The sequence below is a fragment of the Pyrgilauda ruficollis genome, unplaced genomic scaffold (assembly GCF_017590135.1).
Source record: "Pyrgilauda ruficollis isolate IOZ18807 unplaced genomic scaffold, ASM1759013v1 scaffold5, whole genome shotgun sequence".
In the NCBI taxonomy this organism is placed as follows: Eukaryota; Metazoa; Chordata; class Aves; order Passeriformes; family Passeridae; genus Pyrgilauda; species Pyrgilauda ruficollis.
Window position 1 is genome coordinate 5676941 of NW_024526599.1, and position 17882 is coordinate 5694822.

Here is a 17882-nt window from a genome sequence, read left to right on the forward strand (position 1 = left end):
TTGGTGTGTCTCAGACTTCTAAAATTGTATTTTATCCTATTAAAGCCTTTTTATTTATCCTATTAAAGCCTTTGGGATTTCTCCTATCAAAATGCTGGCTTTCCTGTTCCTTTCTTCTGTACTTCTCCCCCCAGGAACTGTAGAATTCTGGCTGGTGAACAGGTGAGCTATGGAGTTCACCACGTAGACACACATACATACCCGTGTGCTGCAGTGGTGGCAGTCAGTCCCTGTGAATCCTCTTTCCTTCCTTGTTAAACTGCTGGGAGTTTGCTCAGTATTTTCCTTTCCCAGCCCACAACTAATTATTGTAAAGAATTATTGCTTTACAGTTTACTTGAGCTTACTGATTCTTTCATGCTCAAAGGTGTTGCAGACATACTGTGTTAATTATTTTAACTGTCTTGTCACAATGAACACTGGTGAAAAAACTGAGGATTTCACTAGAGTTTAGATTGTGAATCCATTCTTATTTTGGATCATGGTGTTCTCAGTTGTAAATAGATCAGTGATCTGTTAAAAAGCAAGAAAATGGAGGTTTGGCTGCCACTTTCAGTACCATGTATTACCCAGTGCTGAAGGCAATGTTCTGTTTGACCAATCTCAGCAATTTTGAAAAAAAATACAGATTGCCTACAAATAGACATGAAAAAGACACTTTGGAAAGCCATTAGTGGTGAAATGGATGATTTCTTTTTAATCCATACCCCTTTTAACATTACTGAGATTTTGTCCAGAAAGTTTTCTTTCTGTTTTAAAGTCCTTATTTCATACTATTCCAAAGTTCTAATCAATATTTTTAAATTTTTTTTTAAGTGGTGCTGACTAAATGATTCTTCATGGGTAGGGAGGTTAATATTTACAAGCTTCATAGGGTCAGAGCACTGTAATTCCTGCTATTTCAGTTCCTCACAGCGGAAGGATCTGCTTGAAGGTCAGGAGTTAAACTGAGTGGATGCCAAATTATTTAATTCCTCTGGGTAAGGGTTGGCTAAAAGGAAATACTGGCATGTTATGAAACTTGGTGTGAGTGTTCTTGCAGTATCTCTCAGGTACTTTGCAGTTTTCCCAGAATTAAGAGCTTTTAAATGTGCCAGGATAACCGGTGTTAGAAACACATTGTTCACTCCTGTTAATAAAGTGCACGAAAGAGTATTTTGTAAATACCACTCTTTTTATTCCACTTACGTAAAAAGAAGCAAAATAATACTAGCTGTATATTTTTAATAATATTTTTAGTGTTTGTAGGAGCAGTAAGGAACTTGTACTTTTGTTAACTGTGTCTTCTAGTATTATCTTGTTTTGAAAACCTACATTAAACACTCCCGTATCCAGCCTGTAAAACTGGGAAATAGCACAGAACTGTGAAGTCTATAAATACACCTATTTATTTTACCCAGAACATCATTTTCCTGGACAGATTCCCATTTTTATTTAATCTTGTAACTTAATATAATTTATGTTCTTCCCAGCTGGGTATTTTAAAATATCCTTGGACCATCCAAAACATGTACAAGCCTATTTTCTTATTTTCCTTTTCGGAATACTGGCTCAATATTTTTTTAATAACTTTTAGTAAAGCGTCTTTGTGAAATACATGAAAAAAAGACAGGAAACATTTTGAAAAAAACAACTGTCTGTGAAGTAATATGAGCAGTGAGTTCGCCATTTTCATGTAAATGAGATGCAAAGGCAATGATTCGGAGTTCACAGATACCATCTTTTGGTCTGACCCATGTAATCCTCTTTAAGAGTGCTACTCTTGGAACGGAATTAATCTTGACTTGCTCCTATCAGTGCGATCAGAGCCATGCTGTGTTTCTAAGTGCAGTAGAGTTATTTTGTCATTAAGATTGTTTTGACTGATCTCTTCAATTTAACAAGCACTTTTCCATCCTTGGTACACCAAGAATACTGAAGCACAATGGTGGCAAAAGTCCCAACAGAAACAATACATATCATGGAAGAAGTCCTGGAGGTGGTCTTGGAACTAGCTGCTGTTTTTGGTGACAAGGTGACACACCCAGTGTGCACACTTTGGGCTGAGTTTTGGTAGGAAGAGATCCAGTTGTGCTTCTAGGACCCTGGATGATCTCTTGAAGTGACACCAGCAGCTTCTAAGTAATAATGTTATATCACAGAGAAGCCAGTGCATCTTCAGGATGCAAAGTAATTGTTCCATGCAGTCTTCTATCATATTCTTTGTCAATATTTGCTGCATGCAAATGGGAAAGGTTCTTCTTCTGTAAGAATTTCTTAAGATTCCAGCTTTTTGACTGGCTACAGAGGCAGGATAGCAAGCACAACTTTACAGGAAAAAAAAAGATTTGTCAGCAGCAATCTTCTTGAGTAGGATTTATGCAAATTCACTTTAAGTACTACAGTCTGACTGCAAGACTACATTAAAACTCACCTTGTGCAGAATAGGCTGTATATAAGTAAGACCAGCTTGATGTGGTGTCTTGTCCAGCTGTGTTGTCTGTAAAATCTCCAAAAATGGCAAAAGAAATTCTTTCTACATCAAACCTCTATGAGAAATAAAAATGTGTGCATCCTATGGTTCAAAAATCTGAAGTGCAGGATCTGTTCTGATTTTAAGAATAGTTTTTCTCAGAATGCTTGTCCACACATAGCATTTCAGCCATTTCTGTGAATTATTAACATCACCTTTGAACATTAGTAGTGTGTTTACAAATACTAAACTAGTTGCACAATGGGAAAGATTTTCAAAGGGACCATTGTACACAGATGTATCACCTGTAATGCTGTCCTGTGCTGCTAAATCAACAGCAGTTTTGGGGGTGTTAGCATGACTGATAGAGGAAAGGCTGCTTTAAGACTTGATCCTGCTTTGATCTATTCAATAGGAATTTTTCCAGTGATTTCAAGGCCAAATCTTTATGTGAAAAATATCCTTTGTATAGCTGTTATTTTCCATGGTGCAATGGTTTAAGTTCTTCTCTTGCCCAAGTAAACTGCCTCACATTAACCTGGATAATAGAAACATTCTGGAGGAAAACAAAAGCATTTTAGAAAAGTCTGTGCTGGAATCTTTGTTTCCCACAATTGAAATAGCTCTGTGTAATCATTCAGAATTAGTCTAGAGTAAATAAAAAGGGCTGCCAGACTGTAGAAGTTAGGGCAGGCATGTCATAGGATGTAAGTTTTGAACCATGAAATATCACATCTCATGTGGCAGGAATTAGTTTGGGAAGAGCATTAAAATCCAGGGGTGTTTTAACATTTTGAACATAAATTTATAGGGGAGCAAAACCCACACTTATTTTGTCACTATAAATATAAATGAGACATTAATTGTAAATTCTGTTCGATTTGACTTGAAACTTATTTTGAAAGAACAGCCATATAAAAGTTAGAAGTTTGCTACTGTAATACTGCTTCTTCACTAAAGAAATAAGCAGGGCTTGGGAATTTGCCAGAGTTTGTTGCTTTTGGCTCATTTCCAGTCAAGTTCTTAAGAAAGCTACCAACATGTTATTGCTGTTAATGTCTCTGTGATCAAACACCACAGTCTGCAGAAAACATTAAAACTATGCTAATTTCCTCCTCCTATTTTATCTGGTCAAAAACTGTAACTTAAGATTCCAGCAAAACATTTCAAGGGAAATGCCACAGTTTTTTTTTTTAAAGCTGTGGATTATGAAGTTTTCTTTAAAACGTGGTCAGCCAAATACAAATGTAAGGAATTACAGATGATGGACAGCTAACCACAGCAGCTCTGACAAAGCAGCCTCACTCTTAACATTAATTCTAATTATGACACTATCATACATTTCTTCCTATCACCCTTGTTATAAAACCACGTTCTCAGTGTAAGTGCAGGCAGCTTTGAGAAATCAGATAGGGTCAGGTAATTAGGTGGGAAAACTGCAGCCATGGGGAAACAGTTTTAGGTATTCACCTGAATGACACTGCCCTGTTTCCTGGGCTGCTGGAGGTCAGTCATGGTGCTGATAGCTGTGATGCTCTCTCAGACAAGTTCTTTAGAGGCCTTGCTCTTTTGTAGACTTGCTGAAGGACCAATGCCTCTGAAAAAATGGGATTGCTTTCATTTTGCAGTGGCCATTTTGGATAAGCTCGCAGCAGATTTTCCCATCACATATAGTCTGAAGAGTAGTATTTGAGAGAGAAAGAATTTGGAAGCTCTCTCTGCTGTTAGATTACTGAGGGAAGCAGAAGGGCTTTGGAAGCCTGTCCACAATCACTCTGCCTGCATGTTGTCTGTATGCAGAGCAACTTCTGTGAACTGGTGATGGAGCAGATAGGAAAATTCATCAAGCAGAAAAATAATAGAGAAAAACAGCTATCTAACTGAATTTTATTTCAGCTCAATACCTATCTAAATTGCTGGAATGCACCAGCACAACAGATCTCAGAAGTATGAAGGAATGGACTTGGAAAGGAAGAAGAAAGTTCTGAAATTTAATAATTTTCAAGCATGCATCTTAAAAAAGCAGTTTATCTTTTGAAACAGGCTTAGATTAGCCATTGTTGTGGTATTTGCCATATTTGTAGAACAAGCAAAGACATTTTTGCCTGCATGATTTTAACTGAGAAGTGTAATCCCCTGCAGGAGTAAATATTTACTTTGACAAATTTTCTAGAAAATTTTGCTCAACTTAAAAATATTTTTAATGGGAAATATATCAATAAGGCTACAGAGAAGATGGCTGCTGAGTGATCCAAAGCATCTAGAGTAAACTAGAAAAAAAACCAGTTAAAATAATTAAGTGGAATAGGATGAAATAACTGAAATAACCAGTGGTGATTTTAAAAAGTGGTAGCTCAGAGAAATTGCAGATATTGAAGAAAAACTTTGACAAAGTAAATTAAAGACAAATAAAATAAGAAAAAAAGAAGCATGGCTTGGCATAGAGAAGTAAACAGGAAAAGTTCCAGCCAATGTAGTTGGAAAGAAATGCAAGAAGTCTTGAAAAGAGATACCAACATCTTCAAACTGGGTCAGTTTTTCATAGGGGAAATTCTCACAGAAAAGCTGTGTCTACTGGACTGTGTAAGTATGCAGTATTTTTGAGGATGTTCATTGCTTTTCCAGATGTGTGTATTATCCTTTGTGGTTTGGCTCAGATCAGAGAGACTAAAAGAAAGCACAGCATGTATTTGAGATGTGGGAAAGTTTGTTCACCCTTTGCAAACATCCCTCGAAACTGTAACTGGCTTGTTGTTACATACCATGTTATGAGAACCAAAGAATCAAGATGGTTTTCTTTCCTCATATTCATTTCAGTTCTTTTCTTAGGAGATGTAAACTTTACCTTCTTGTCCCTGACTGATCTCTTATGTTTCAAGACATCATTTCCCACCTCTCCTCCTGCTTAAGACTCTGCTTAATTAAGGTTATTACAATATTTTTCATGTCATTGGATAGAGAGTGATGTTTCTTTTAGGTGGAGTTATGAGGCATATTTAGTCACACCTCCCTTATAGCCTTGTCACATTTCTTTAGGAAAATTGCAGTGCTTGTGTTCAATTCCTCATTCTTAGAGTGAGTGTAAAGATGTTTATGTCAAGTAACAGTTACAATACTTCCAGAATTAATAAATAATATATTTTTGAAATATAAAAACAGTGTTGTGTAATTTTTGGACAGTGGGAAGAATGTGAGGAGCAAGATAAAAGGAAGATGAAGAGGAAAAAGAAAATAATGGGTTCCAGATGTCCATTAAGTGAACAGATTACCAAAGACTGATGATTACAAACTGGAGGGTTACATGACAAGTAATTTCACTTAGGTCAATAAAATACTGCCATATGAGATGGGAAGCAGTTCTTCCCAGCAGTACCATTTGCCATCCAGCAGTTTTAAGATCAATGAGAGTACTTAATTCTCACACCTCTCCCCTTTGAGTACCTCAGGAAATGTTTCTGTTCCATGAATGAATAATTCTACTACATCTGTAAATGCTTGAATTGTTCTGCAGGCATTATTATTTTGTATTAATTAACTTTTAAAATCAATGACACCACTTTAGGAAATTAAAACCTGAGTTACAGTCAAATAATTTGGTTTTAATTTATGGGGGATTATGTTATGATAATGGAAAGTGTTTGATGTAAAAGGGGATGCAGGGTTTTACATAACAGATTTAGAATTTTTCTTTTTGTAGATCTTTATTATTCTTCTGGTATCCAAGAAAAATTCAGAAGTTAGAAATATTGGCTCTGTAGGCTTGAGCCATATCTCAAAGAGCATTTCTTTGTATTTACTCAATTTACCAGTCATACTCTGTTAAAAGCACTTCATTACCAAGGTACTAGTAAATAATTGTTTACTCACTGTCCTCTTTAATTTGTACATTAGAAAAATAATTATACTACTACCAAGTTGAGTAATGTCTTGATTTGCATCCCTTGTCCATAGAATTTAAGAATCTACCTCATAATCTGCCTTTTTAATAGTTTTTTTCTAAATCTAAGGGTGTTTTTCTGAAGAACCACATCGTATACCTATTTTTTTTTTTGTTTGGTGTGATGCAAGATGTGATTCAGTAATTCACTTCAAGGCTTTCCTGTCTCTTGGCCTTTCTTTTGACTTCCTGAAATGAACTGCAGCATGGAGATACATTTAGATGAAAGGGTATAATTTCTTTTTAATGAGGTAGCTGTGACCCTCCACCTGCAAATATACTAATGATGCCATAATCATATTAGCTTTGCTGAGGCAAAATATATTCTAAGTACATCAATTAAAGCATGAGTACTTACAAATGTCTCCTCTTTCATCGTTATTTCTGCAAAGCACACTGTCTCTATAGAGAGTCATAGTAGGCAACACCACAGGAGGTGAGCACCTATTTTCAAAAACATACTGAGAAAGGAGGCTGTGCTCATTTTCCAGATGAGGACTTCAACAAACAGGGCACGGCTTCATCAGAGAACACAGCAGGCCCCTCTGCACATCTCCTCATTTGCTGAAGGAAAATTTGCAAGGCAAATAAGAGCAAATACAGACTACTGCTTTACATGAAACTGGGCAGAGACAGGGCTATGTCCATTGGCATGCTCTGTGCACAGCAGGACCAACCCCATGGGCAGCTGCCTCTTCAGTGTCCTGGGCTCTGCCTGCCCATGGGGTGCTCCCTGTCCCCTCCCAAGAGCTGGGACTCACCGGTGCTGCGCACTCCTGCCTGCTGTGCTGTGCAGACAGGGTAAAACAGGCAGGAAGGCACTTGTGGGTCCTCCCTAGTAACTCACCTGTGCCAAATGCAAAGCTTGGAAGGCACGACAGTTCCTTCATTGTCTGGGGGATCAGCTTGTTTTCCTCAGTGAAAAAAAAAAGAGCCTACAGATTTGTGCTGCCTTTTGGACAAGCTGCTGACTTGATGTTCAAGTTGAAGAGAACAGTAAAGGACCCGAAAAACAAAGCAGTCATTTTGTTTTGGTTTTTACTTAGTGTAAGTGTGCACAGGACATATATATCTTGTCTTAAACCTGGGGTAGAGTTGTTTCCTTTAGTGAAGAACTGTATATTTTTATTGTGCTTTAGCTAAGTGGTGACACTTTCCACATGAGAATCAATGTGCGATGTGAGAACAAGGCCTTGCAAAATCCTAGCATCCTTTTTCTTCCTATCTGCTTGGCATGTGCACAGTTCTGAAAAAAGATATTTGATTTGGTACCTGCATCTGTATTTTAAATTCCTCTTTGGACATATGTGCAAATGGTTGTTAGAAACATCCCATGCCTTTTGTAAATAAAGTGTAATTAAAATGTGATGGAATGAAAAAACAAAAAGTGTTTAAAGAGCCCATCGTGGGCTGCATTATTGGATAGTCTTTTATTTTAAAATGCAAATTGTGTCTTTATTAGCATAGCAACTTATTTTTGAGCCTCTGTGCTGAAAAATCATGTTTGTTTTCTTGTAGCTAATTATTATTTTCAGAACACTTGTGGTCTGAAATATTTGTATTGTACACTAATGACTGGGATATGGAACGAATTTATTTCTAATTTTTTGTCTTAAATAACTATACAAACTTATTTGTTTTAAAAGACTTTTATCCATATGGTGCTTTTTCCTCAAGCAAAAAGATTTTATTCTATTTTCTTTTTAGGAAGGAGGCTCAGCTGGATGAAGAGGGACAGTTTCTGGTCAGAATAATTTACGATGATTCCAAAACCTATGACCTCGTTGCAGCTGCAAGCAAGGTCCTTAGTAAGTAATGCAGATATCTTCTTTACCCATTCATCACAAAAAAGGTAATGTCCTCCTGCCCCCCAGATCTGTGCAGCAGAGAGGAACAGGATTTAGTACGGAGGAAGTGAAAACGGAGTATTGGTTAGAGAATTTTTTTAAATCTTAGGAGAGAGAATTGCCTTTATTTCTCTAAGAAAAAATTACTTCTTTTATTGCTTGAAATGATTTTTATTATTTCCAAAGTATTCCATCTTAAACTGAAGAAGTATACCTCATCCACACAACATGGGCAGTGCAACAAGCAGTCGTGAAGTAACAACATCCTGCTGCAACTGCAAGTTTTAACCACTGCTGCAAGAGCAGTGAATGAATAAATGAATGAATGAATGAATCCGTGATCTCTGCTGAAGAACAGTGCTGAGTCACAGAAATGCTTGTGGCATGGACACATTTCATTTAATTGCATATCAGCCATTGATTTGGGTTGCATTCATTTTCAATCATTGCAGCTCTGGTCTGGAATTTAAAAGGTAGAATTATGCCCATCAGCATTATTTTATCTGCAGACCCAAGTGCGGTATGAAATTGTTCTGCATCAGTAATTAGCCAAAAATCTGTAAGACTGATGACTGTAGTAATGTTGAATTGGAGCAGCTGATGTGGTTTCATGCTATTGTAAATTGGAATTAACTCTGCTGAGGCGAGCACTACTAACAACCAAGTTCCTCTATTTTCAAGAAGTGATTCATTTTTCTGTATCAAAATCTGAATGCTATACATGTGTGAAATGCACAATGTGGTGAAATAATAGTAGTAATTGGTAAATCTTAATGAAATTCCTGTATTGGATACTCTCTATTTGCCATATGAGCCCTGAATCTTGCTTTGTTCTTGACCTACTGGATCTGGGTAGTGTTTAGGTACTATCTTTCTTGTTTATGAGTACAAGAGTAAGGAAATAAGTAAGTGCATGAAATACAGTGTTTGGACTGAATCATATTTTCCTGTTTTAACTAGATTTAAATGCTGGGGAAATTCTTCAAATGTTTGGGAAGATGTTTTTTGTGTTTTGTCAAGAATCTGGTTATGATACAATTCTACGTGTCTTGGGCTCAAATGTCAGAGAGTTTTTGCAGGTAAGAATTTTGTGCAAAATTGTTCCAGATATCAGACAGAATTGTGGCCTAGTCAACAGAAATTTAATTTTAGATTCCAAAGAGAAATTTGGAACAGGAGTATTCATATGCAACAGATTGCAGGGGTGGTCTGTGTTAAGTGGACTTACCTTATTTATCATAACAGAAAATGTGATCTTCAGGTTTTATGATATTTCTTCTATTATCTCTGACTAATTATAGATATTGGATATTTCTAATAGTTATGTACAGAGGTAGGGATCATAACAGCTTATCTCTTAAGATGTTACCCTTCATCCATGAGCTGAGGGTGGGATACTGCAGAACAGCATGATACTGCACTGTAAGCACAAACAAAATGAAAATGATTCTTTAATAGCATGGAAGAAATGTGGGGTCTTCTCTAGAGTGTTATTTCTAGGTGTAGAAAAATGTCCTTTTTTGTCACCTGAAAATTGCTCACTTCTGTAAGCACTTTGTATTTAAGATTTGTGATCTACATCACTCTTGGAGAGAACTGTGTACTGTAATGAGGTTAAAAGAATTGAACTGGAGAGTGCCCAAAATCTGACTATGAAAACTTTTAATTGTCTCTGAATATATAGCAGCCCCTTGTCATCTGTACCCTTAAAATTTCTCCAGCATTAAGGGAAAAAGCAGAATCATAATTTGCTAGATTAGTTGAGTATTTACTTGGGTGTCTTGCTGTCCCAAAACCTGCATCATTCCAGAGCATCCTAGATACAGTCAACCCAGACTTCTTGTACAAATCCCACAAACTGTAGTTGCTGGGCAGAACAGGGTATGTGGATGTTCCCACTTGTGCGTATCATGAGCAATCTGTAAACCACTATGTGATGTGCCACCCTTTATATTTCATAGCTTCATTCACAGCCTGCTCTCAAAGCAAGCCTTCAGATACTTTGGTTTTATACAGGAGTGACTTTGGTTACTCATGTATGGGCCAGAAATACAGTTTCTATTTGCTTTCCCTCATGCACTTTTCCATATAATATACTTCTCTTTTCCTTCCTTACCACATGTGCTGGTGGAAGGACTGGACATGTTTGTTATACAGACAAAACATTATAAAAGTGAAACAGCTTACATTTATATTCTTCTAAGGGCAGTATTTTAAGTTGCTTTGTTTGAATTTCAGTGTTAACAGATGACATTGGCTATTATATACTTCTCTAAATGTTAACAGGACTAACATATTAGTAGCTGTGCCAGAAGAGTACTTTTAAGCTTTTTATTGCAATGGAAAATCAACATTACCTGTTATTTATTAGTTTTGCATCTTGCAGCAGTCATGTTAGGTCAGGAGACTACTTTATATACCTGTTACAAAAATAGGTGCAGATTGGGTTTAATGTCCCAAACTTCTCTCAGATTCTTAACATAACAGAGTTCCAAAAGGTGCTTCTTGAGATGTATACTGAGTACAGGATATATCCAAAATATTTGAGAACTGCAGCTTTTTAAAATATATAAAAATAAATCTCACATTTATATTCCATTTCCTTTGACATCTCAAGAAAATTTAGTTTATTCATAGTTGAAACACACGTACTTCAAGCTTCATGAAAGAGGAAAATAAAAAGGGCAACTAAATCAAATATTTATACTTTACGTGAAAAACTCAAGTGTGGAAAATTTGCAAATCATGTTGAAAGACACTGTACCAAAGAGAAGGAATGTGAAAAGAGGTACCTCCTAAGAAACCCAAAGTGTGCTTTTATGTTCAGTTTAGTAGCTTTCTATTGAATGAAAATCAAAGTGGTTAGTTCTCTCATTTAAGGAATTGTTTACATTGCTATTTAGACTTTCATACTTGCAGTGCATTAAAATTCAGGGGATTAACTCCTCTTTTAGATGTCTCCAGGTGCTGTGTACCACATAGCAATGTTTGTGGTACATATGTTTGTATTTCATGTGCCAACCACAACTCTCACTTTTAGACAGACCAGGATCAGCCCCATTTAAGGACAGACTTTAAGACTGCTTGTTATTTCAAGGAGATTCTCTTGTGTTTCTCCATGGAGCTGATCACTGTTCCTCATAGCTCTGGAATAATTCTTTGGTCCCAGCACAAGCTCTGGCATACATCTGAGCAGTCTAGGAGCCAAGAATTCAGGGAGAGAGCTTAGCCTATGACAAACTGTACCTGACCTCACCTCTGGCTCACAGCAGGTGAACATACAAGAAAAAAAACACTCGTTCTTTCAGAATCTGCAATATCAATTTGGAATGGATCGAACACAACAAAGAAATAGGAGTAGGAGTAACAATGACAATGTCTAGGCCTAGGAGTGATTTCAGCGCCATGATCTGGAAAAAAACATGTCTACTCCTTGACTGTGTGTCAGAGTGAGGTTTTGAATACAGTGAGCTGTAAGTCCCCCACTCTGGAAGATTAGAGAGTAAAAGCTGAAGGACATTTCACATGGACTTCACCTGTGACACTGTTTTGACAGAGTTGGCCATAAAGGAGTGGAACGGTGCCAAAGTGGTTTTGCAGAATGGGGCTACCACCAGTTGGTAGTCACCATTGTGCCAGACTTAAATGTTAATACTTAGACAACCATTTTACAAAAATGCTGTCCTTGACATTGGCTGTTCCCTGTTTGAAATTCTTCAGCTGGTGACTGTGTGACTGAAAGATGATCATCTTTTCCCATGTATCTCCCTGAGAGTTTTTCTCCAAAAGGTCAATATATCCCAGCTGTTTCTGAGGCATATCTACTGAAACTGCAGTTCTGCATCCATTGAAGGAGATGGTGGGGCAATCTTTCTGAGGCAGTCATCTCTCTTGCTCTTTTCTCATCCACACTCTTTCAAAGCAGTCTCCTCCAATTTCATTGTCTTGAACCCTGCAAAGTTCTTACAGAATTTGCCTTCTAGCATTACAGTTTTTTTGTCAATGCCCACTAACAGCTGGAATGAATTGACACCCAGATTGTTGCCTCTTCATGTTCTAATTTGGAGATGTTGATATAGCAACAAAAACATGAATTGGAAACAAGCTGAAAAACTGAAGGAGGAAATTCCAGGCTAAGTGCATCCCACAGAATTCATTGCTAAGTGTCATTTTGTCTGGAGGTCTCCAAGAGAAAAGGCAGCTGTTCAAGCACTTCACAGCTCACATGAAATCAAGTTCAATATGTGTGCACAAATCTGATGATCGACAGATGCTCATGAAAGGTGGAGATTTTCCCAGACAGCACACTGAAAATATTTTCACTTCACTTCCTATGTTGGCAGTAAACAATATGCAAAGCCTGGTGGTAGCAGTCACTTGCAGGGCAGTGAGAGAACAACATTTAAAACATGCAGTAATGTTCTGGACTTAAGATGTAAGGCGTTATATGAATTTTACAGCATAAATAAAAAATTGTGGCTTGCAACTCTATCCTGCAAACTAGGTTTCTCCTTCTATGTTAAATTTGCAGTAAATAGCAACTTGGATCCTTGATAATTGCTTCACAATCAAAGTTGAATCTACTGTTTTGCTTTAAGTGTGATTTTGATCTCACTGTTCTCTTTAAGCCTGTCAGTTTATAATTTAGCTTACCTGTCCAGATCACAATTTGTCTGGTTAAAATTTAAAGTTAGAAAAGATCTCTTCCCTTTCTTGAACAACTTTTTCTGATAAATTATTATAGCAGCTGTGCTACTTCTGTTTATTTTGTGGGTTTTTTCAGTTATTGTCAAAAGAAAAGATATATTTGAGTTTGGTCTTTCAAGCATTTAAATCTTTAAAAATTAGAACTTTGTCAGGCCCTGTAAACTTTATGTTGTCAGAACTAGGCTTTTTCACTGATAGTAAGGACAAAGATTTATGTTTATTCAGACATTCTTATTTGTATTTGGCTCCTGAATTAATATTTGAAGAGGAGATTATAGAGACTGTAATTGGAAGGAATGAAACTGGCTGTGGTACCAGACTGAGAAGCACACAGAAGGTCTTTAATCATCTGAGTGTTTCAAAATACAGCATAATGAAGCACGACTTCTTACTATCTGGAGTAATTTATAATAGTCCTTATTTGTATGCCATTCATTGTTCAAATGTTGCCATGGTAGATAGAACATTTCAGGCTACCTGAACAACCTGCTGTGATGGCAGTTCTACAGAGAATAAGGCAAGTGTGTAGAAGTATGAGCAGTAAGAGAAAGGGGATGTTCAGATTAGACAAAATATGTGCTTACTTTCTTCATAAATTGTAAGTGAATGCCTTATAATCATGTTTTTAATTTCTTCTTCCAGAACCTGGATGCTTTGCACGACCACCTCGCTACTATTTACCCGGGTATGCGAGCCCCTTCCTTCAGATGCACTGATGCAGAGAAGGGAAAGGGACTCATTCTGCATTACTATTCAGAAAGAGAAGGTCTGCAGGATATTGTCATTGGCATCATCAAAACAGTAGCTCAACAGATCCATGGTACAGAAATAGACATGAAGGTAATGTCTGAAGCAATATACTCATTGAAAATTTATGTCAATAGAAAAAAACCAAGAAAATCAAAAGTGAAGTGATGGCAAACAGTAATTTTCACTGTTGCTGTCTTCTGTGAAGAAGTGGCATCAGTACTGGCTCTCAGGAAGAGCCATGATCATTTGTGTTGCTTGAAGGACACAGCCATGTGCTGAGAAGGTCAGCTCTAATTGGCAGCAGACCTGACTAGGAACAGTACAAAACAATATCCCTTTATTCAGAAAAGGATTGTAAAGAGCACATGTAAAGAAATTTATACTGGCTCATTTGGGGTGCTTTTTCCCCCCTTTATTTTATGTTTGACATATATCTCTTACTGTCTACTGTGTTCTCTGAAAACACAGGCATTTCCTCTTTGTCCTGTATTCTTCATCTCTGTGCAGACTGTGTGGCTGATGTGCATTGATGAGGCCTGGGCAGCAAGAGCTGTTTTCCTCCCAGCCAGCATGCCAGGTTCATCTCAGAAATAAGATCTGTTTGTGGGTTTCTTGCTGTCATTGCATGGAAGTGTGATTGGCACCTAGAGCCCCAGAAGTTCCTCAGTGAATGAATGAATGTGAACAAGAATGTTCCTCAGTGACAGAGTTTATGTAATGACATGATTGCTCAGTCGCTTGTGAAATGGCAAAGAGATTTCTTTGCTCATACAGAGCAACATAAAGATTTAATTGATCAGGTCTTGTATATGTAATAGTATAAAATCAGAGTTTGGTCTAAGGTGTGGGGAGAGAAACAAAAAATGAAAGCTTTTTTCTATTAGAAATATTGCAACTAACATAAATTTTTTTCATCAAGTAGAAAAGAATCTAAGCAGATACCCCAGTCATTCTTTGGGTTTTTGAAATATTCCCTATTCATACTACATTTCTAGCATGGTTTCATTCTATGCTTGCTGAGGAAATGCTTTCTTTATTTTATCACAAAAACATGATCTTGCTCAGGTAAGAGATTTGCAAGCAATCCAGTCACAAAGATATTTTTACTGCTGAATTGGAGTATTTGCCATTTAGGTTTCCTGTTCTAAGCTAGCTCAGGTTTATAGTAGATGTCTAGTTGTGTATAGTGTGGTGATATACTTGTGTCCTTGTTTAGATTCTATTTTGTAGAAAACCACAGTTCAAACTTTTGCAGCAGGTGTTAGTAATCAGATACAGAAGGATACAACACAATCAAAACAATCCTCTTTTTAGATCCCTGTTTATGTGAGGTGTTGAGACAGACAAGGAGGACCGTGTTGGAAAGTTGGCTGCAAAAGTGCTGAAGCTGTTGCTTGGCAAGTATTTCTTTTGGTAGCAGCTTAAGCAGTCCCTGTTCTCTCAATGCTCAGGTTTGTCCTTCAGCAGGTTCTTCAGCTCTGCCTTCCAGGTACTGAGGAAGTGAACTGGGTTCAAAACAACAGGGTTGGTTTTTTTTTTTTTTGTTTTTTTTTTTTTTTTTTTTTTTGGTTTTTTTTTTTTTTTTTTTTTTGTTTTTTTTGGGTTTTTTTTAACTTATTTTTTTATCTTCATATGTTCCTTTACATGGTTTGGTGTTCTGTCTCTCAGAGGTCCACACAGAGGCAAAAGTGTTCCATAGGGCATATGAGAAATCTGGGTTGTCCAAAGCAGATAGCAGCACAAACTTTTCATAAACTGCCCTCTCAATCTGAAGGTTACATTGCTGAGAAAATTGTATTAATATCCACCTAGAACTTCTCACAAATATTATATGTTCTAAGGAGGTTTAAATATTTATAATGTATTTACTTCTTATTTTAATTTGACTGTTTTAGGCTTTTCTGGAAACTTTACAGTTCTACTGTATGTAAGTAGATACTTAATAGTATTAGTCAAACCTAAATGAATGCAAAGTCTAATTTAAATCTACACTATTCTTCTAGACTGTCTGAGGTAGAAGCACATAGGTGCCTAAAAATAATATTAACCTCTAAACTGAAGAAAGTGTATATTGTCTTATTTTGTCTGTTACCCCAGTATTAACCTTTTCCCTGTTAGAAAGTCATGTACCCTTAACCCTGAAGTTTTTCATGTCTCTCCTGCTTAATAAAGCCTATGTCTTGACATCTCTAAGACATTACACGCTGCTGTACTCCCCAGGTACTCAGAAATTTCAGTGGTAGATAAGGAGAGAATTTATTCTCTAAAAATGAAAAAAAAGCTGAAATTTGCAGCTTATCCACAGACACTGAAAGTCTTCCTCCATTCCTCCACAGGTCAGATATTAATCACGAATGGTATGGAGTAAAGGTTTTAAAGTAAAGTCTGGCATTGTTATAACTAGGTAGCTTTACTGCTCAAAATATTGCAAATAGAAGAAAAAATAGATGAACTTCTTTCATCTCCATTCTTTGCCTCTTAATTTAGTGAATCAGTGCTTTTGTGTTTTAGTCTGTTAGCAATGCATTGTTTGAAACAGCACAGCACAGAAAAACAGTGGAATTGCTTTTAATTCTTTCAGGTTTTGTGGACCAATCAGTGCCTCTACTGTAAAATTTTTGGTTTGAACCTCGGTTAGAATTTTGCTTAAGGAAGAATGTTTTTTGGTTTTTTTTTTTAATCTGATAAAAACCTCAGTGCTTAGCTCAAAGTTTCCAGTGTTATTACAGGAGTTTTCTGACCTGCAAAAAGAGATTCTGATGTGTCTTTCAAATTTCTTTATCCAAACCACTTACATGACAGTTCAACACAGGACTAACTTACTAAGTCCTGCAGTTCTCTTTATATTAGTATAATGTTTATATCTGCAATTTGATGCAATGTCTACTCCATCTGTTTTGAACAAATGCTTATATAACTCTGCTTGAGAGAATACATGCTTCGAATTCTGTATTTTCATGAAACTTTGGTTGAATTTGTCTAATATATTACAAGTCTCTGTATAGGTGGTAGCAGAGATTAATTGTTTTGATAATGCTGGTTTTGTTTCATTAAGTGGTTAGATTTTGTTTCATGGATTACAGAATGGCCGAGGTTGGAAGGAACTTCTGGAGGTCATTTTGTTCAACCTCACCTGCTCATGCCTGCCTACCTAGGGCCAGTTGTTCTGGGCCAAGCTCAGACATATTTCAGCTGTCTGTAGGGATGGAGACTCTGAAAATTCTTTGAGCAGGTGCCAGTGCTCCATCTTTCTCATAGTAGAAAAGTATTTCTTGATGTCCAGACAACAGGTTCTGTGTTTCAGTTTGTGCCCATTGCCTCTTCTTTGTGCACAGGACACCACTGAAGAGAGCCTGGCTCCATCCTCTTTTCACCCTCCCTTCAGGTATTTGTGTGCATGGATGAGATCCTGCTGAGCCATCTGTTCTCCAGGCTGAGCAGTGCTGGCTGTCTCAACCTTTCCTCTTCTGAGAGATGCTCCAGTGCCTTGATCATCTTAGCAGCTCTCCATAGAGGGAGTGGACTCTGTCTCGTAGCTCTGTGTCTCTCTTGTACTGAGGAGCCCACAGCTGGACACAGCACTCCAGGTGTGGTCTTTCCAGTGCTGAGGAGAGGGGAAGGATCACCTTCCTCAACCTGCAGAGAAAACCAGCTAATGATCACAAGAGGAAACTAAAACTAAATATAAAGAAATATTGTTCTTGTTTTGTCTCACATTGTTTCTTTTGGTGGAAAAATAGCTGAATAGAAAAAAAGTTTTAATTTTGTCACCTTTCTTCAGTCTCACACAGAACAATTTTGTGTGCGTATATATATGTATATATATGTGTGTGTGTGTGTGTGTGTCTGTGTGTCTGAAACCATACATCTTCTTCTGAAATAAAGTAGGGCTTCCTTTTTTACAGAATGGTGTCCTTCAGGAAGTGTTCATTCTCTTTTAACACCTAGAGTGTGTATGTGCAGAAGGAAAGGGGAGACAAGGTCGGGGTGGGGAAGTGTAATTTTGATGCTGTTAGATGTTGTTAGCACTGAAAGGAAACCAATTTGTTTTGAACTTGGATTCAAAATTCCAGTTGAATAGTTCAGGAAAGCCCAAGTTGACATTAACTGATTAATTAGTTCAAATCCAATTTGTGTTATCTTCTCTGATATGGTAATCCATTTTTAGCAAATAGAGCTAAGACTAAAT

General features: G+C 37.1%; 1 protein-coding gene across 3 annotated transcripts in view; it reads left to right on the forward strand.

The window, feature by feature from the left end:
* The window catches only part of GUCY1B1 (guanylate cyclase 1 soluble subunit beta 1), a 42349-nt gene that overhangs the window by 8014 nt on the left and 16453 nt on the right, over positions 1-17882 (forward strand). For 2 of the 3 annotated variants that reach the window (XM_041479871.1, XM_041479870.1), the window contains 3 exons: positions 8097-8197; positions 9197-9315; positions 13586-13783. In XM_041479871.1, the coding sequence (XP_041335805.1) occupies positions 8097-8197; positions 9197-9315; positions 13586-13783 (418 nt within the window). The remainder of the gene's footprint in view (positions 1-8096; positions 8198-9196; positions 9316-13585; positions 13784-17882) is intronic. The other variant, XM_041479872.1, reaches the window with a different exon arrangement.